Source organism: Condylura cristata, unplaced genomic scaffold (assembly GCF_000260355.1).
Source record: "Condylura cristata isolate star-nosed mole 26May11 unplaced genomic scaffold, ConCri1.0 scaffold00001, whole genome shotgun sequence".
Taxonomy (NCBI): domain Eukaryota; kingdom Metazoa; phylum Chordata; class Mammalia; order Eulipotyphla; family Talpidae; genus Condylura; species Condylura cristata.
Window position 1 is genome coordinate 49,044,335 of NW_004567102.1, and position 21,166 is coordinate 49,065,500.

The 21,166-nt window shown below is 41.8% G+C and overlaps 1 protein-coding gene across 1 annotated transcript in view; it reads right to left on the minus strand.

The window, feature by feature from the left end:
• Window positions 1-21,166, minus strand: part of PREP (prolyl endopeptidase) — an 89,638-nt gene that overhangs the window by 63,425 nt on the left and 5,047 nt on the right. Inside the window, exons 2-6 of the mRNA XM_004673735.2 lie at window positions 19,559-19,633; window positions 6,244-6,377; window positions 5,011-5,141; window positions 3,624-3,833; window positions 1,017-1,138 (exon numbers count right to left, since the gene is read on the minus strand). Coding sequence (XP_004673792.1) covers window positions 1,017-1,138; window positions 3,624-3,833; window positions 5,011-5,141; window positions 6,244-6,377; window positions 19,559-19,633 — 672 coding nt within the window. The remainder of the gene's footprint in view (window positions 1-1,016; window positions 1,139-3,623; window positions 3,834-5,010; window positions 5,142-6,243; window positions 6,378-19,558; window positions 19,634-21,166) is intronic.

The window sequence follows — 21,166 nt, forward strand, 5'->3', positions numbered from 1 at the left end:
ACAAAATGTAAACAAGGGTGTGGCTGAGAGCCAATAAAGCTTTATTTGCAGAATCTGGAAGTGGCCATATCTGCCTTGAGGCCAGGAGTTTGCCAATCCTGGGCTATAAAGAAACAAAGGAATGGACAATTTGGAACACAGTGGGTACACACATGGACCTAGGCACAGGCGGATTCCTATTCTATCCCCCCCATAACCAGACCCAGAACCAGAATTTTAAATTTAAAATGTCCCTTTGTTATCAAAGTTCTGTTTCTCAGAAAAGTGGCTCGATGAACTAGAGAGCTTCTGGTGGATTCCTAACTTCCACTAAAAATGGGACAGCCCACCTATATGAAAACACCAGAATGTTTTTTTTTTCCTTCCAAATAAACCCATTTCTTAGGATTCAGAAAAGAGCAACCAAGAGTCAAGTTTTTATTCTAAGTGCCTCTAAGTTGCTTCACAGTTGATTTCTGCCAATAAACCCTGGACCAGTAGCCTCAAAGAGGCATCACTTCAATAGACGCTGGCTGCTATGAGACTCCCAAGGACCTACAAACTAGTTATTAGATGGGAAATTGTCTAGAACATACATAAGTAAATGTAAAATCAAGTGAACACTACACATTAAGAGTGCAGCTGGGAAAAAAGGAAAATTCACTTTCTCTCTCTCTGTCCTAATAGTCTCACTTACACATAAAGCAAAAAATTTTGGAAGGATAATCTTCTCACTTCTGAGATGCAGGATTCTGAGTTTCAAAATGTTCCTGTTTTACTTTATCTGCAACATTATTCAATACTGTTTCACATGTCTTAGAGTAAGCACGCATTAGTTTTGGTATGGATCAATGTGTTAAGCTTCCAACTGAAAAACTTACTGGCCTTCATTATTGAGTCAATTTGTGTATAAACAATTTTAATTCTGCTCACTAAAAAGACTTTTACCCTCCCAAGAGAGCATCAAGTGAGGAATCTTTATACACACCACCCCTGAAAGACCATCTGTGTGTGTGAAGGTGACAGTAGCACCCTACCTCGACTCCACCCATCCATCTGGGCTCATCAGGGAACTCAGCACACAAAATATCTTCTGACTGGTCAGTCCCCAGGACATGGTAGTAGAGCTTTTGGTGGAGATTGGTGGAGGTCTCTGTGCCTGAAGGGGATAAAAATGTATACTGAAATGTAGTTGATGATTTTAAGAAAGTCTATGCTATTCACATTGTATAATGCTAGAAACATTTAAAAAGTACCATGTTATAATAATGATGAGCAGCTATATACCAGAGACATTTTGTGGGGGTGGAGTGGGGAATGGGATCAAAAACAGCGGGGGGAGGGAAATGCACTGGACTATGGTGATGGCACATGGGTGATTTGGTGATGGGAAGCCCACAGGGATGACAACTGAGATGGAAAAAGGCACAAAATGATGTAAAAATAAACGATTATATTACATTTTTTTAAAAAAAAAGGTTATCATGTTGTAGAATACAAGGTTCATAGATAAAAATTGACACTTTCCTTTATACCGGCAACATACAAGGCAAATTTGAAACTAAAATCACAGAAGTACCAATTGCAACCCTTCCCCCAGCAATAAACTACTTAGGTATAAATCAAACGAAATATGTATAAGACCTACATGCACAAAACTACGAAACCCTGATGGAAGAAATCAAATAGACACACTCCATGTTTATGGGTAGGAAGATGCAACATGGCCAAGATGCCAGTTGTTTTCTGCTTATCTAAGGTTCAATGAAATTCCAATCAAAATCCCAGCAAGTCATTTGTGCCTATCAAAAATTATTTCAAGGATTCTAAAGTTCATGTCAAGAGGGGGAAAAACTAAAAACCAAAAAACCCAACCCAGAATAACCAACAAAATACTGAAGGGAAGGGAGAGAACAAAGTTAGAGGACTAGCTAGCATTACCGGACCTCACGACTTAGAATAAGTAATCAAAACAGTGCACTAGCAAATAAGTAGACAGATCAATGGAACAGAACAGAGAGCACAGAGCAAGAGCATTTAGAATTGTGTGTATGCTGTATTCAACTGATTTTTTTCTTTTTTAAAGATTTATTATTTATTTGTGTATACAGAACTGGGGTACAGGCCAGAGGCTCAGGGGTGGCGAGAGGCTTCACCAGAGACAGAGTGGGGAGCAGAACAGGCAGATGGATGAAGTACACTGCTGAGGGGAGCAGCGGGCGGGTCAGGAGAGGTCTGCTGCGCCATGTGGTCACCTCCGGGGCAGGCGGGAATTGAACTCATGCGGAACCGGCTTTAGATTCTCACTGCTGTGCTTTAACCCGCCGCGCCACCAGGGAGGGCCATGATACTGATTTTTAATAAAGAAGAACAGGCAGTACAATGGAGAAAACACGGCCTTTTCAACAAAACAAATAGCTGGAACTACTGCACATTCACATGCCGGAAAAAAAAAAAAAAAAGAATCCAGACAAACCTTAAAACCCTTTGCAAAAATTTAACTTGAAATGGTCCACAGGCCTAAATGTGAAACATACAGATACCAGATACATGGCCTTTCCTTTATGGAAAAGGTAAAAAGATGCAAGGAAAGAAGAAACACTTGAATACAATAGGATCTTTGTGTAACAGAAGAACAAGGATGTATCTAAGAGTTAACAAGAAGAAAAGAATCAAGATAACTGGAGCCAATATAGGACCTGAAACTTTTGATTTTAAGAAAAGATGCCATAGGACAATTTTCTCATTACTCAAGATCACTAAATATGAAACAAAACACGTCCATGATCCCCTTGGAAGATATACTTGTGAAGGATTGATTGCAGTAATAGCCCCAGTTTTTTTACAACTCTATTCCCCACCTCTTGAATAGGGACTAATCCTATGACTTGCTTCGGCCAACAGAATGCAGTGAAATGATGCTGTGCCAATAGCACGTCTAAGCCTCGCAGAGGCTGCGCCTTGAGCTCCTCCTGCCTTAATCCTGCTGAGCTACCATTAAACAAAACCAGGAGTCTGCTAGGGATGAGCCAGCACACGGAGCAGAGCTTAGGCCCCAGGCATGTGAAAGCACCAAGCTACGATCAATCACTGACCCACAGCTAATCAGACATAAGGTAAAACATAGCTAAGGGTCCTCTCTGGTGGTGCAGGGGGTTAGGTTAGATAGAGCACAGCACTATGAAGCTATCTGCAGCCACTGCAGCAGGGGTTCAACCCCCAGCCAGGGAGGTGACCCACATGGCACAGCAGACCTCTCCTGACCTGCCCTGCTGCTCCCCTCAGCAGTGTTTCGGTCAGTCTGCCTGTTCTGCTCCCCACTCTGTCTCTGGTGAATCCTCTCACCCCTTGCACCTTTGGCCTGTACCCCAGTTCTAGTATGCATCAATAAATCTTTAAAAAAAAAAGTTAAACCAGGAACTGCCTGGCCAACCCATAGATGCACAAGCAAAGGTACATGATCATTATTCTAAGTCATTAGGTTTGGGGTGATCGGATGCACATCACTGTTAACTCAGTGTCCTCTGAGGAAACCTGGTTCTAGACAAGACAATTTCTATGCAGGATTCAGTGTCTTCTTAAATCATGTGAAGTCATAATTTCTATTTTATGAGAAAGACAATTCATCTGAAGTCATAGCTTACCATCACTTTTTCCATCTTGTTGGGGATATGAGTTGTAGAACATTCCCTTCCCATCATGGGTCCAGGCCATACAGCTGAACTTGACTCTTTCAAGCACATCTGGAAGCTCTTTGGCACCATCGACTTTCATGAACTTGATCGTCACCCAGTCAGAACCACTTGCACTTAGACCATAGGCAAAATATTCTCCATCTTCACTGAATGCATAGCCTGTGGGATGCAGGAAATTCCCAAATGGTGAATGCGGTGGGGACATGACTCCTAGCCTTGCCCACTGCCCAAGCTCTGCTGTACTTGGAAGCAGATCATGGAAGAAGGAATAGGAAACTGCCAATGAGGAGTGCTGAGGGCTGAGTTTGATGAGCTCTGACACTGGATGACTTCCCTAACCAATCTCGGTCTTAGGTTCCTCATCTGTAAAACGAAACATCGGATGTTATCTAAGATGGCTCCATTTTAAAATTCCGATAATTCAGCAGGCAGTTCCATTAAAAGCAGAGCTTACCTGGGACTTCTGACACTTTATTTATGCTCCAAAGGGAAGGAGGGAGAAAAGGAGTAAAGAGGCTACTTAAGAGTAATGACAAAATTATGCCACATACCATGTAATGCAACTAAATTGAAGCTATTAGGTAATTTCTGGAATGGATTCCACACTATTTGAAATCATGCCTCACAACCTCATTTTCCAAGCATTTCTGGCACTCCAAGATTAATATGCACACCCTCTGACCACACCAGCCAAGGCAAACAGTCTGGGGGCTTGTGAGGAGGGCTCACGCAGCACACATTCCACCAGTGACCCCCAAAAAGGGTAAAACAGTGCTATCTGGAGACTGCGCACAGGTCCAGGTCTACAGCAAGGACAGACAGAATGTTTTAATCACCATGGAATGTTTCTTTACAAATACTTACACATATACACTGGCTTTTATCAGCATGAAGTAAATATAGCATTTGATACCAGACTTGATACCAGAGTTTTCCTCTTATGATTGTTTGATCAACTCACTGGGGGTTGAACATTATTCTTACAAGCCCAACTATTTGCAGAAGCTTAACTTTCTCATAAGAGGATTAATTTTTTTCCCATCACAGATAGGTCTCAGGGATGCTATGAGAAAGAATAATAATACTTCAAGGTCTCAGAAACCCCAGAAGCTAATTTGAGTGTAGTGTGAATTATTCTACATTGCTGCTTCATGCCATCAGAAGAATGTGATACTTGTGTGTTCTAAATATATTGTGCAAAAATTAGCTTTCCTGACATTGTGTGTGCATCTGTTCCCCAAGCTGGTCCGCATTCTGTCTGGCATTTCAAAGGAGGGGTGACTGCAACAATAGTGAACTGCAGTGAAAGTTCCGGACTCCCCTGGGTAGCACTCACCTCGGAGTGCTACTGTGCCATCATCAGAGAGAATGTTTGGGTCAAGGAAAACTCTGGCTTCTCCTTCTAAGGAATCCTGTATATATAATACTCGCTGGTTTTGCAAACCTGTATTGTAAAAATAGAAATACCTGGAGACAGAGATGATCATGGTTAGCTGCAGAGTTTTCTGTTTGCGAAGTAAAACTAAACACATACACCCCAAAGGAAAAACAACAACATACAAAGGTACAACTGCAAACAGGTGCGGGTCACATCCAGGACACAGGTCCCCATCTCTTCCTACAGCTTGAGTTTTTGCCTGAATTGCTTTAGATATTCGAGTAACTTACTATAAGGGTGTATATTGGCTAAATAGAAAGAATTGTTAGAGGATAAAAGTTAAAAAAAAAAAAAAAGAAGTGACTTTTCTTTTCAATGGAGAAATAAATGGTGGTTCCCTTTGTTAGCCAGGCTGTTAGGGACAGAGTACCTGTTCTATAACAGGCAAAACTGCAAATGCTTTATGCTTTGGAGGCATATGGTCTTTGCTACAACTACTCAACTGTGCAGTTGTACAAAAACAACCCTGGTTCACACACAAACAAATGGACGTGGTTTTTTCCCCACTAAAACTGTGTAAAACCAAGTGCTATGCAGGGTTGGGCAGACCGTAATTTGGTGATGCCAGTTGAAGGAGGTGTCTAAGTAATTCTAAAATAAATTTGTGATGTATGGCTCCAGAGACTTAAAAAAAAAAAAAAATAGAACAAGAGAAAATGTCCAACTGGGTGTGAAAGGCAAAGGAACAAGAGAGGTAAATTAAGTGTCACTTTTTGGTCCATCTCCTCTCTTGGATGGAAGAAATGTGTATCATAAAAATGTTTTCTAGAAAAATGTTTTCTAGTAGTTTAAGTCAATGATAATTAAATTCACAAGTAAATAAATCTCCAATGCTGTCTATAAGTCCTACCTCAAAAATTACTAGCCACCAAGACAACTGGCCACCTCAAGGCAAGAATAATTTCCTACATTTCAGATTTCTTCCTAGGACATATGCCAAATACGTTTCTCAACTCTGAACAGTTTGGACAATAACTGGCAATAAAATATCCTCATACTCAAGCAAGAAAAAATGAGTCTAATGAATAAATTTCATAAACCTCTTGATTATTTACATTTGTATTTTATCATTTAAGAAAGCAGTCCATAAGAAAAGTAAAAGGAAACTTAAACAAAAGCAACCTAACATACCGTTTTCCCTTCTTGAAGTGGCAACTATACTTGGGATAGTCATACAGCTCAGTCATCCTCTCTTTGTATAAACCTCTGATAGGACACTGTTCAAGAAATGGCACAGTAATCTTGTTCTGGGCTTCTACGAAAGCCTGTAGTGAAAATTCCAATGGGAAGAGCAAGTCAGAACTGCATAACATTTCTACATAGAAAGTTATTTATTAGTATGTATCAGTAAGAGCAAATTTTCGCCCTCAAATAATATCTAACGCTAACAAGCACTAACTATATACCAAAGAAATATTAATTTATTTAGTACTCACAATTCTATGGAGAAGATTCTAATAGCAGTCCAGATATACAAAAGGGGAAACTGAGGCTAAGAGAGGTTAAAAAATTGTCCAATATCACACAGCTTGGAAGTGCAGTTGATTCCGATTTTTATGCTTTTAATAAGCATGAAACTATACTGCCAGTCAAATCATACACTATCAATCAACTATATTCACAGTGAGTCAGGTTCCAAGCTTCTTAGCAGCCAGGGAACACAAAAGACATTGCAGTTAAAGAAACCAAGTCAGAGGAACTGAGGCATCATGTTATCAATTTTATTTTTAACTTACTAACTTTTAAAGATGTACAGTCTTGTCGGTTTCACAGGACTTTGCTAAAAAGTGAAACTAAAGAATCCATGAACCAAACTGGAGAATGGGTGACTGAATTAGAATATCAACAACACTGGCTTTAAGGGCAACAGATGGCCTCAGGACTCTGGAGATGCTAGAAAGGGCGTAGCTTTCACAAGGGCCAGATGTATCCAAGTGTATCTCACTAACAGCATATCAGTTACAAAATGTGTAGTACTATGGTCTCCTAAAGGAAACTGGTTACTGCTAAGAAGTGAAACAGGGATGTATCAGCTCTCCAGGAACAGGTAAAAACTGAGGAGGAAACTTTAGGAAGTGAGTGGTTTTGAATGGGTGCTGGTCAGACTACTTTGGGATGCAGCGCCCGGGTCTGCAGGTCCATCTCAGTTCAGACGACCTACTCCTGGGCTCATTACACACAGACCGCCAGCCCTGCTCTCGGCAAGTGCCATTCTGTGTTGAGAGAAAGCTGCTCTAAACTTCATTTATGATTACAACATACTTGGAAACAAGAAAGAATGTAAAGTATGAATATCACAGTGAACATTTTTTTGCAAAAGAATGAAGAAATACAACTTTTAGTGTCACATTGCTTACTTCATTCAAACAGAACATAAAACTACCTTGAAAAACAATTCTAACTGCCTAGGGGATGGGCAAACCATCCCGGCCTGCTTTCTGATGGCACGCACGCAAGGAATAGTTTTTTTTTTAAAGATTTATTTATTCATACAGAACTGGGGTACAGGCCAGAGGAGCAGGAGCAGTGAGAGGCTTCACCAGAGACAGAGTGGGGAGCAGAACAGGTAGATCGACGAAGTACACTGCTGAGGGGAGCAGCGGGCGGGTCAGGAAAAGTCTGCCACGCCAAGTGGATCACCTCCAGTGGAGGGGTTCGAACTCATGTGGAAGTGGCTTTCGCTTCTTAGTGATGTGCTTTATCCCGCTGTGCCACCAGGGAGGGCCCAGGATTAGTTCTTTTTAAAGGGTCGAGGGGGAGGGAGGGAGGAGAGAAAGGGTTACAGAGACCTATGTGGCTCATAATACTTAAGATATTCAAGATACAGCCCTTTACAGAAAAAGTTTGCTCAGTCCTCTTGACCTTACTAAAAAGAATGTCAACAAGGAAAGTAGTTTTTAGTAACAAAATCCATGCAGAGCTTTAAATATTTCATGATAATGCTGATGAAAAAAAAAACTTCCAGTTGACACTGAATAAGAATCAGCTTTATTGTATGTTATTTGGGCTTAATGTGACAACTTCCAAGCAAGAATCCAGGGACAGTCTCACGTGAGGACTTACAGAGCAAGAGGAGTGTTATAAATGATAGAACATTGCTTGATGTATTTGTTACATTTTACAAAAATATCACCCAGAGTGATTTGGAAATTGAAAAAACAGCATTCAGCGGATCCCGGGCTGCATGAGCACAGGGAACCCCTACTTCAGGGAGGATGGCCAGGGAGGCTGTGGTGAGATTTGAGTTGTGACCTGATATGCACAGGCAGGGAATGGCAGCAGCATAGCAGTGGCAAGTGGAGGCTCCTGGGGTCGGGAGCTCAGCATGTAGGGCCAATGAGGAGGGCCAGTGAGGCCGGGGGTGAGTGAAGAGGAAACACCAGTCCAGGGCAGAGCCCTAGGCAGGTCGAGATCAAGTGTCACAGGTGGGCCGATGAAAAGGCTGACGTTCTTTCTGAGTGCAACAATTTAGGATTGACTAAGGGAGGAGACAGCTATATTAGTCTTTTTTTTTTTTTTAAAGATTTATTTATTTATGCATATAGAACTAGAGTACAGGCCAGAGGTGCAGGGGCGGTGAGAGGATTCACCAGAGACAGAGTGGAGAGCAGAACAGGCAGGTCAAGGAAGCACCCTGCTGAGGGGAGCAGTGGGCGGGTTAGGAGAGGTCTGCAATGCCATGTGGTCACCTCCAGGGTGGGGATCAAACTCACGCTAAAGTGGCTTTAGCTTCTTACTGCTGTGCTTTAACCCACTGCGCCACCAGGGAGGGCCTGGTTTGTCTTTTAAAGAGACTATCCTGGTGGGCCCTCCCTGGTGGCACGGCAGGTTGGGACGCAGCACTACAAGTCAGCCACGGTGGCTTCAGTGTGAGCTCAATCCCGGACCCCAGAGGTGACCCACATGGTGCAGACCTCTCCTGACCCGCCCGCTGCTCCCCTCAGCAGTGTACTTTGTTAGTCGGCCTGTTCTGCTCCCCACTCTGTCTCTGGTGAATCCTCTCACTGCCCCTGTGCCTCTGACCTATACACCAGTTCTGTATGCATAAATAAATAAATATTTAAAAAAGACTATCCTGGCTTTAGGTAAACAATAGGCAATAAGAGGACAAAAGTGGGCCCAGAGAAGCCATTTAGGGAACTGCAACAGTGGTCCAGGCAGACAACACCAAGTGGGTTGGTTGATGCCTATCAGGAGAGGGGAAAGCCCCGAAACTGGAACAAAGAAAATGGGCACAGAGCACATTAATGTGTAGAGCTGATGGCTATTTCCAGAGAAGGGCCTCTCCAGAACATTCTAGCTACTGAAGGCCCCACCCTGAGACCCCAGTAGGTTGAGTCTTGGCTGGGCCCTCCCCTTCCAAAAAGGGAGAGGGTCACCTGGACACTTAGCCCAGCAAACTTCATCCCCCTAATTCTTCTAATTTATAAACACAAATCATATGAAGCTGCATTGGTTGGGGCTTAGCCGGGTTCCAGGACCATTGTGGGACAGAATCCTAGACTGTTCAGCTCATTACCCTCTGAAAGTTGGGGGTGTGTGCCCCAATTATTCTTCTATTTGCTTCTTTTAGATGCCTCCTACTATAACCACAACTGCCACAAAAGAATATATCATGCTAACGTGGACATACTGGTGTCTCTCTTAAAAATATAATAATGTTGTTAAATAACTAAATAATTCTAGGATTGTTTCATCCATTTTTGTCACCTTCTATCCACAAATGTTAGTCAATTACTTTAAGGAGAGTAATATTTAAAGACTGCACACTTCCAGCTCAAACATCTAGACGCAAATCCAAACAGTGTTCAAATTCCTAAAAGTCTCACATTCCTCCAGAACACACATCATTATACCTGGGCAAATGGTGGCAGCAAATTTCCTATAAAAGGGCTTTTGTGGGGCCCTCCCTTGTGGTGCAAGAGGTTAAAGTACAGCACTATGAAGTTATCCACAGCCACTGCAGCATGGGTTTGATCCCCCGCCTGGGAGCTGACTCACATGGTGCAGGCAGACCTCTTCCTGTCTCCCTGCTGCTCCCCTCAGCAGCGTATTTCAGTCAGTCTGCCTGGTCAATTCCCCACTCTGCCTCTGGTGAATCCTCTTACCTGCTGTGCCTCTGGCCAGTATCCAGGTTCTGGTATGCATAAATAAATAAATTTTTTTTTAAAAAAGGGCTTTGTGAAATTGAGGGCATCTTGGGATGCCAGTAATATCTGTGATATCTTAACCAGGGAAGTACCTTCTTGTTCACTTATGGCTTTAATAGTTTGGATTTAGTCATCAAAAAAAGCTGGGGGAAAGAGAGAAAAAAGAATTAAGGATAAAGAAAAAGAAATGGAGGAATCACATGATGATAAAGGAGCAAGAACAATTCCTTTGTTCCTCAAGGAATTTCTTTATTTAGTCACTCCAGGATTATCATTAAAATAACTGAGAGCTGAACGTCTATTAATTACACCTACATCTGAGGCCATAACAAGGACCAACTGCTTAGACTGCACAGCTGTAGATAACCTGAGCACATTTTTCTTATGAATCAAAGCTGTTCAAAACTAAGAAATCCTATGCATATCTTATTTTGCCTGGACTATTTGACAGCTTGGAAGCAAAGCAACGTTTGGTTATGGAAGATGACTAAGTTCTAGAAACCTGCATTGTACCAACAGTTCACACTAAATTGCAAACACTAAAACTTTAACAAGGCAAATCTCTTGTTAAATTAAAAATCAACAAAAGAACCCCAAAGCTATCTGACAAAGGATGGCTCAATTTGGGAGCTGGAGATTTCCTTCAAGCTTACTTACAGGGGGTAACAGCCTGGGTTGGTTTGGAGCAGAGGGGCATGTAGGCCGTCAGTACCCTCGAGGATGCTTATGGAACTGCTTGCCATTACTGATCAATGGTTTAAAAAGATACTCCAATATATACAAAGAATACGAAACCATCAACACAAAATCCTCTATGTTCCAAAATGTTTACCAATGGATGACTAGATCGAGACAATGAGGTATATCTACACCATGCAGTATATAGCTTACACAGCTCTAAGAATGAAATGCAGCCATTAAAAAAAAAAATGGTGGGAATTTCGGAGAATTATGTGCAGCAAAGTCAATCAGAATTATAAAGTCAAATACTGGATAAATATATAGCAGAAAACTTGAATACATAAGACATTTTTAAAAACCAGTGGTCATAAATCAACACCCTGAGTTTTGAGACTAAGAGGGAGGGGGCGAGATGGTGGTGAAGAAAAGAAATATGTAAACAAATATTTAAGGAAAGGAGAGGGCCCGGTTTCAGCATCTCCCTCAGACTTTTGATGATTACCCAGCCACCACAATCAAAAGAAAGGTACTCCCTAAATATATATTTCCAATATGGATTTATGAGACAGTATGCTTACCAACTATTAAGAAGATGAAACATTTCCATAGGAAGTGGTAAGACCTATAAGACTTTTGAAGTCTTGGAAATTGAGATAGTATGTGGCAATGTGTTTACCTAGATCATTGCCTGTTTCCACTACAGAAGGGAGGCTCGGTAGTAATTCTCCATCCAGCTCCTTACATGAAACATTAATGAATGGGTGGAGGGTCACTTCATGGGCCAGTTTGGCCAGCTGGGCTCATGAGGCACCAATTAAAAGGGACGCTACTGATAATTGGCAGGCAATCCTTGACCTGCTTTAATCCTCACACTTAACAACAGTGAAACCACACTGGTGGTCCCATCAGGGGGAAAATATGCAGAAAGTAGGTTATCATTTACGACCAGACTAGAATGCAAAAGGAAAATCCTGTTTAGTTTTATAAGTGAAAACCCAGTCTTTAAAGTTCAGCACTGTAGACAAACAGAGAAGTAACTTAGAGCACTGACAGAAAATGGATTCACCAGTCCACTTAAGCAGCAGCGCCCAAGCTGTACCCTCTTTCTACAGAACTTTGCTGTACTGGAAAATGAATTCTTACAAGCATTTTCTCAGTTAGGCGTCGTTAAAACCATCAGCTTAGATCAACTAAGGATGACTGTATTCACTTCCTAGATGAAAATAATGAATCTTTGGTTAGAAACCTTGTGATGATCACTGAACGGAAGAAATGGAAGACCAGGGCAACAATTGTTGTCCCAACTTCTAGTTCCAGCTGCCAAATACTGTCCCTCCCTTTTGTCTCCCAGCAGAAGCACCATCAGCAATGTCTGCGAGCGCACAGGATGAAGGAACTACCTGCCATGAGGAGCTTTACAGGTGGTCCAAACATTTTCAAAGAACCAGAAAACCAAAACCAGTCTGTTACGCCTTAGACTAATTTCCAGGGTCACTATTAGCTTGACTTGCTATCTTTTGGCTTAGAGACATCGCACCAGGCCTTCGTGGAACTGGAAATCCTGGGACAAGCTTCTTCTGTTAGCTCTGTGGCTTGATGCAGAAATACAACTGGACAAATAAAGGCCTCCCTGCCCACCTGGCTCCCCCTGTCCTTCATGCGTCGGCTCTGGTTCTCTGCTGGGGAAATATCTAGGCCAGACCAAAAGAGCAGAAAACTCAAGCTACATTCCTTTAGGGTTAACCTTAAAGAACAAAAGCAAACATAAACAAGGATGAGATTGGGTCAAACTTTGCTCTCTGCTAATCACTGTGACATTTAAATACCTACACAGGGCCCTCTCTGGTGGTGCAATGGGTTAAAGCACCGCACTATGAAGCTCTCCAAAGCCACTGCAGCACAAGTTCGATACCTGCCAGGGAGGTGACCCACATGGGCGGCAGACCTCTCCTGACCTGCCCGCTGCTCCCCTCAATAGCAAACCTCATCGATCTGCCTGTTCTGCTCCCCACACTGTCTCTGGTGAATCTTCTCTCTCACCACACCTCTGGCCTGTACCCGCATAAATAAATCAATTAAAAAAAAAAACCTACACAGAAGTCCTAGACTACTTAAATATCCTAGAGAAGATTAGATTTTTTAGATTTAAATCTTTCCTGCAAAGGAAGGAATGAGAGCTGAGACAGTCAAAGAAAGGTGACATTTCCAGATGTCTTACACTGCACAGCTGAAGGACTTCCTTCCTGTCTCTTGTCTCCTTTCACAGTCCCTCTCAGCAGGCATGATGGGCTACCTCTAGCTCCTCAGTCACAGGGAGAAAATAGCAAAACAAATAATGTCCCAGGAAAGACAACATATGTTATCTATCCCTTAGATCTTCTCTGAAACAAATGGTAATTTTACTTTTATTTTTTAAAAAAGGAGCAAACAGGCCCTCCCAGGTGGCACAGCAGGTTAAATAAAGCACAGCACTAAGAAGCTAAAGTCACTTCCCTATGAGTTCAATTCCTGCCTGCCCCAGAGGAGACCACATGGTGTGGCAGACCTCTCCTGACCGACCTCTGCTCCCCTCAGCAGTGTACTTTGTCAATCTGCCTGTTCTGCTTCCCACTCTGTCTCTGGTGAATCCTCTCACCGCCCCTGCACCTCTGCCCCAGTGCTGTATGCACAAATAAATCTTTAAAAAAAAAAGGAGCAAACATATTGGAGGTTCCTCAAACTGCCAAACATGGAGCTTCCCTATGACTCAGCAATCCCACTCCTAGGTATCTACCCAAAAGATACAAAATCACTGATTCAAAGATACCTGCACCCCCATATTTACTGCTGCTTTATTTAAAATTTGAAAGACATGGAAACAGCCCAAATGCCCAAAAGTGGATGACTGGATTAAAAAGATGTGGTACATATATACAATGGAATATTACTCAGCAACCAAAAACAAAAACAAAAACAAAAACAAAAAACACATGCCTTTTGCAATAACATGGGTGGAGCTGGAAAAGATCATGCTTAGTGAAATAAGCCAGAAAGAAAAGGAAAAATACCGGATGGTTTCACTCATGCAGGAGTATAACGGACCAGGCAAGAAAATAATAACAATAATGAACAACCATATACCAGAGACATTTTGTGGGGGTGGAGTGGGGAATGGGATCAAAAACAGTGAGAGGAGGGAAATGCACTTGACTATGGTGATGCACATGGGTGATTTGGTGATGGGAAGCCCACAGGGATGACAACTAAGATGGAAAAATGCACAAAATGATGTAAAAATAAACATTATTTAAAAAAAAAAAGGAGCAAACATGAAACCATTCTTTTGGTTGTTTCTCACTGTTTCTGTTAGAATCCTCTCATCGATCCAAAAAGGAATTGGAGCTGTTGTTACTCTCATTTTATCCAGGACAGTATTCAGGAAGGAAAAAGAAAATCAGTCACCAGACAAAGGCAGGGCTGATAAAGGCTAAACCTGGCTCCTCCATGTGTCAAAGCCATAGGACAGAGTTTCCTTGGAAGTTAGACTTGACAATTAGCTACAATTAAGACATCCTATGAAAGATGTGAATTCCTCCTATCTTTCCCTCAGTAACAACTTCTGGACTATCCAAAAGAGACAGAAGCCACAGGAAGCTGGAGTAAGATTCAGACACTCCTCAAGAGGTTACAAGGACTTAATTCCCTCTGCATCTTGAGGGTGAGACCAAGCCAGTAGTGTAAAGAAAATTTATTATTACTGGGTAGGGGACCTGACAGTACAGTGTGAGCACCACAGAGTGATCAGGAAAGAGGTTCCATTAGTACTCTTACAATGGCCTGACAGCAGGCTGTTGCCGTGGGATGAAGGCAACGTCAGCAAATTCCACGGGCCTAGGAGTCCATGTGGGGTTTGGGGGCAGAGCAGCTCCAGCCCAGCGCAGCTACCCGTCTCTATAAGCCGCCAGGACACGTGTTCAACTCCCAAGTCAAGGATGTATGATGTTTTAAGTCACTGGATTTGACAATGGCTGAGGATGGTTTACAGTGACAGGAAACACAGTGACAAAGGAAGAAGAGGGGGTTCCAGCTACATGGACGCACATGGCATGTGGAGAAGAGGGAGATGGTAAGGTCTAATGTAAGAGCTGAACAAGGCACATGTGAAAGGCCGGGAGACCAGCTGAGGAGCAGCAAAGGCGGGCGACTGGGGTTCCCCTGTCATAGGAGCAAGTGTTAGTACGAAAGGGAAATTAGGAAGTTAAGGATTTGGAAGTTAACCAAATACATGGTAATGTCAGTGAACGGGGGCAGACTGGAGCTTCAAGTTACCTCCAAAAACAAACCCTACTATAATTGTCCTCCTCTCTACAAAGGAAAAGCTGGAAATTCCTGCAGAATGGGAAGTACTGATATCTGCCTGTCGGGACCTGCCTATCAAGGCTTCAAACCACTTTAACTGATTGCAAACTCCTCCCTCTGGCATTGGTTCTGAAAACTCCTGCGATTGCCCTGGTGACTCACTCACATAGGTGAGATTTCACCATGGTTGAAGACACCCCCACTTAGGAGACACCCTACATTGCATTCAACCCAGTTTGTCCTTTATCTTATTTTTGTTTAGTTTGTGTTTCCATAGAGGTCTTCCGGGAGTGCTTTTACAAAGGTAGTTTTAAAGTTCTAACCAGGTAGAAAGCTGCAATCTCACATCCACATCCATGTCCTTAATATTCTACCATCAAAGTGTTTTCTTGTTAGTAAGCAGTCTTCAGAGTTCCATGTTTTAATAGACAGACTACTTCAACAAGCAGATTCACCACATCCGGCTTAAACACTGCTCTATTGTGGGAAATGCAGATTACCTCCAATTTTGCACTATTAGAAATAATGCACCAAGCTGGCCCTTTGCTAGAGCCCACACTTCTGAAATGGCATTATTCTTTTCGTTGCAGGCTTGAAATCTCCTCATTCTCAAGTATTTGCTCTTTGTTGTAACTATGAGTTAGTTTTTCATTACTGATGGTACATGAGTACTAATGATTTTGTATTTTTTTTTTGAACATACCTAACTTTACTGAACTCATTAATTCTAGTAAGTATTTGGCTTGCTCCCTTAAAAGTGCTCCAGATAATCATATAATCTAAAATTAATGACAATTTTCTCCTGTACAAATTTTAGTTCATGTTTTATTGTACTTGTCAAAGCTTTGCAACAGTTGATAGCGACAGTCCAGTCTAGTTTTTAAGATGCTTAGAATATTTCTCATTTTACTAAGGTACAGTTATTTCCACTTTGGGCGCTGGATTTTCTTTATTTTTTTTTTAATATGAACTAGGATAATAACATCATTTTATACAGTTTGTTCATTTACTAATATTAAACTGTGAATTCTTCTGTCAAACTCTGCTTTTTAAAAAATCTGTTAACATGTACTTACATTCTTTATATCTATATTAACGGGAAAGGTTAATCCATATATATCTTCCTGTGGCTACTGAGCACTGAAATTATCTGAGTTATTACAGTGTGCAAGTATAAAATATACACAGTATTCTGAAAACTTGTTTGAAAAAAGAATATTTAATAGTTTTTGATACTGAATAGTATTTGATACACGTTACAATATTAATATTTGAGTATACTCACTTAAATCTATTATTACAATTAATTCCATGTTTCCTTTTACTTTTTAAAATATGGCTACTAGAAAAAATGGGAAATCATTTTGAATGTACTGCTTCCTCTGTACAAAGCATCTCTGTTCAGTACCTGTGTTCGGATCAAAGTTGGATTTATCTCAGTATCAACTGAGGTGTATGGGGTCTTATACAATCTGTAACATCTACTATCAAACATGAGCCTTGACAGCTTAAAAGGATTCACCCAGATTCAAGTCCCTCCAAACCCTAAGTTACAAGTCTGCTCTGATATTCTTTAATGAAGGTTAAATCCTTAAATGCCAGACACCATCAGAAATGCATAACCTATATTAAATATTAGATTAAACCCAACACCTATTGACATTTCAGACTTAGTGTAAAGAAGTCACAAAAGCCCCATTTTTATTGGAAATATAATAAATAAGCTCTTTGTTTTGAGGCTATGTCAAGATTCCCCCTTTTATACCAAGGTATAACACACCATGTGCATATTCTTAGTAGAAAATGTTTGTGTTGTTCTTCTGCTCTTTAGAGAAAGGAGACCCTATCCTTTTGGTCTGAGATCAAACTGTAACTCACCGGATGCCAGACGACAGACTTGCCTTGTCAGTAGCCAAGTCTGTTTAGAAAGGAGTAAGAAAGGCGACCATGGACGATGGGGGCGAGGCTGGTCGTGCGCTGCACAACCTCAGGGACACCTGAGCATCTAAACAGGTTAGCACAGGAGTGGGGGCCAGCCCAGGGGCCAGGGATGAGGGAGCCACAAAGTCTCCCTGCAAGCACAGACATGAATGTATTCCGTCAGTACATTCCCAAAGATTTACACCAGAGTTTTTCTTTTAATTTTCGCTTTATGATGTGAAGTCTATATAACTACTGACTAGAACTACCTAAGTTCTAGCCCATACTAGTCGGGTGACCTTAGACACGTTAGTTAATCACTCGGGGTTTCAATTTCTGTATCTATTAAATAGGAAAAAAAACTGGAATTTTGAAATTTGAGAAATAACTAGGGTATGCAAAGTTATCAGTAAAGTGCCTAGCCCAGAGTTAAGTAGTCAACAGATGCTTTCGATTAGGAAGTGTATCCTCCAACGCCATTAACTACTATTAAATGCTGACTGAAAAATCATTAATTAGCAAAGTTTCTTCTACTAAGGGACCTATCATCCAAGCACCCGGCCATTATCAATTAAGAGACAGCAAAGTGTACATTCATTAACACATAAAAACTGGATCATCTTGACACTGCTAAATCATTCAGAAAAACCACATCTGAAAATCCGGCCTAAACTCAATACCTCACACAAAGTAGTTATCAGAAACAAGCTTTGGGGACAGTCTTCCAAGAGATACACTGAAGTTCAATCCCTCCCCTGGTGTTTTTATCTATTACCGGTTATACAAGTGTCTGTGGGTCCCACCCCGTCACAACTCAGCCCAATTCTAGATGCTCAAGGTCATCCATGACAGTCAAGGTCAGAGACAGCCCCACACCAGCCTATTCAGGCACCTATTCCCTGTTCCTCCTGGCCTTACCTGCAGATACATGGCCTTCACCTGCTTCTAAAATAGCCAGCTATTTCTCACTTGGGCATCTCTACCAATCTCTACAATCCAATGTTTCTTGAAAAGTGAAAACCAAAAATGCTAATCATCCCTACCCACCTGCAAAAGCTTTGTAGCTCTTGTGGGGAATTAAGAAACGGAGAGGATCTAAGAGAAAAGCCACTAGAAAATCTCAAAATAATGGCATGCTCACTTCAAAGGATATGGAAGTTGTAAGAGCTTCTCGGTGGGCAGGGGAGAGAAAAGCTTGAACAGGTGAGGGGGGCAGAAAGGAAGGAAGGCAGGCAAGCCAATGAATACGAACATGGACGCAGAGAAGTGCCACGAAGTTTATTTGAGCAGGAGCCTGTTCTTGCCTCTTCCAAGATCATGTCCAGCTCTGCCCTTGACCACACACCATTCCTTATCAGGCTCTTTCTCAAGGATGCAACGGTGGGGGGTTTTGCAACCCTACTAACTGGGGTGATAAGTGGAGAAAAAGGGAAAGCAAGAACTCCAGTTCTATCAGTCAGGTTCACATCAGGAGGGAATGCTCTTCTGGCAAATCTGCATTGCTGTGGAAACCTGAGTTAAGTTCTCCAGAGAACTCTGATATACATGGTAGCAAGGGGTCACAAAGCACAGGAGCTAAGATCTACACAGGTTTTTGTGGGCTGGCCCAGAAAACTATCCCTAACATATAAATATGGTTATAGTTAAGGGTCAAGGAAATTAACATGGAATGAAAAAACACGGTTCCCTCATCCACACAGACTTAGCTAGCTATATATGGTACGTACATATCACAAGTCCTGGACACTCCAAAGAAAATCCCAAGAAATACAGGCTTTAGGAAGCACCCCACCAATGAAACAAGGTATCCATTAAGGCACAATGTGTTCGCCAAAAGACTAGGAAAAGTGTTGTTTTTAGGCAAATGTGAATATTTTCTACTTCACTCCCCTACTTCTACAAAATATAGGCATACCTCCATATTTGTAATCTAGTTTTTGTTTTACACTTGTTGCATTAACATTAATTAACAGTCTAAGACCGGCATTCAATTTTCCAAATCTATACTTGTTCAATTTTCTTTCCTTTGTAAAGCATATACAAAGCAATTTTTTCCCTCCACATTACTTTTCTCTAGTAAAAATCAGTTTCTTTCTAGCATTTTCATTTCAAATAATGGGTTCATCAGTGTCACTAAGCCATGAAGAAGGCAATTATTGACATGCTCTAGAACAAAAAAATGCTTTCATCTTTTCCTCATGAATCATTTGACAAAAAAATGGTAGTGCTCGCAGGTATATTCACATTCCACAGCAGAAAACACAAGACAAGACCCAGGAGGAAAAGCCAGTTGCTGACATCTAGAGTCAGGTGCTAGCTCCAGGCCTGCCTTATCTTCAGTTCTAAGACCCTGTTACCTTTGTCTGCTCACTGTCTGGGTCTTCAAGCCAAGCGTAAGGGTCACAAATTTTATGCCCATGATAATCCTGTACCTGCAAAAAAAGAAAAAAAGTACCATTAGATATTTACTGTTTCACCCAATTAAATTAGTATTTTCTGACTGTGATGGAGAAACAGGAAAGGGACAAAAAAAAAAAAAAACACTATATTTGGCTCACTGGCAACATGCCTGCCCAAAGCTGGCAGGTTCTCAAAGGTGTCAAGCCACCCTTCCTGAAAAGAATGTTTAAGCTGGAGAGGGAAGAAAGATGAAAGGTCAGAATGGGAAAGCACTCTGTCTGTACAACACAAAACAAAGGCCCGCTGCTGTGCTAAAGAAACTTGAAAATGTGTTGTCAGGGGCAAAGCAGGGAATCACACAAAGCACTGCCAGCTCAGAGGGCGTGTTTGTGAGGGAAACACTCGACATGCTTATTTTCCTGCGCTTGCTAAGCTTACCCATGAGTAGAAAATCTGCCTACACTAGACAAGGTGATACGTTCACGTTTAAACTAACAAGCAAGTTGCTAATAGGAGTAAGATGCTTCTAACTGGTATCAGTTGGAAAGCTCATTTCTGAAACTGAAGCCTTTCTTCTTCCCTTTGGTGCATTGTCATGAAATAGTTTCTTACACAGTTTCTAAAAGGCATCACCATTCAGACTATCCTGGTATTTGCAGGAATAAAAATGCTGGCTGAGCAGGGCCTGGCTGAGGAGAATCATTCTGGAGCCCCAAGGGGGCTGATCAGCAGAACCACCTGAGAATTTCTGAGAAGCACAAATGCCTGGACCTGGGCTCAGAGACTGACTCTAAAAGAGCAACTGGGAGTCACCGCTCCCCAGGTGATTAAGCTGCAAGAAATTGTCCGCAGGTAAAATCATTACACGACCTCTCCATTTTCTACTATAGGGGAGGAAAAACCTGCCACCCAAAATGTCTTTTTGGCAAAACGTTGATTTCATGGGAAAGATCTGAAAGCTGGGTGGCAGCTGCCTTTGAAAAAGATATTAATATGGGAACTTCTCTGTAAGGATGTCTCCCTCACTGTCCTGGGAAGACCTAATCTTCTATCTCCTTTCTATGGAATAGACAAAACTGAAATCTGCATACCTCTTCCTTGATAGCCTCCCTGACTGACCTCCCCTCCTCTCACCCCATCAACACCCTGGTCATAGCTAAGCTTTAGAGGACATCTGAAGCTGTGTGGTGAGTTACTCAGCTCCTGTGTACTCCCATGTAAACAGGAGGTATACATGTTCTCATTCAACTTTTTTGGCTTTTTTCTCGTTAGTTTGTATGGTGCTGCTTCGATTTTTTTTGCTAGCCTAGAGGAACCAAAAGGGGTATGAGATGAGTTCCTCTGTACCCTAAAATGATCGAGATTAATCTAATTAATTGAAACACACTGAGAGCCAGTCAAGTCTCTCAATGCTAACATTCTGGTTAAGGCTCCTCATCCATGGCTGTTGGGAGGACTGTGCCGCTGAAAACCTTTGAACATCTCCTCACTCTACAGCAGAAGGAAAGGGCTTCCCTAAGGAAAACACTCTCCTGGAAAAAGAAAACCAAATGTCACTTTTATTG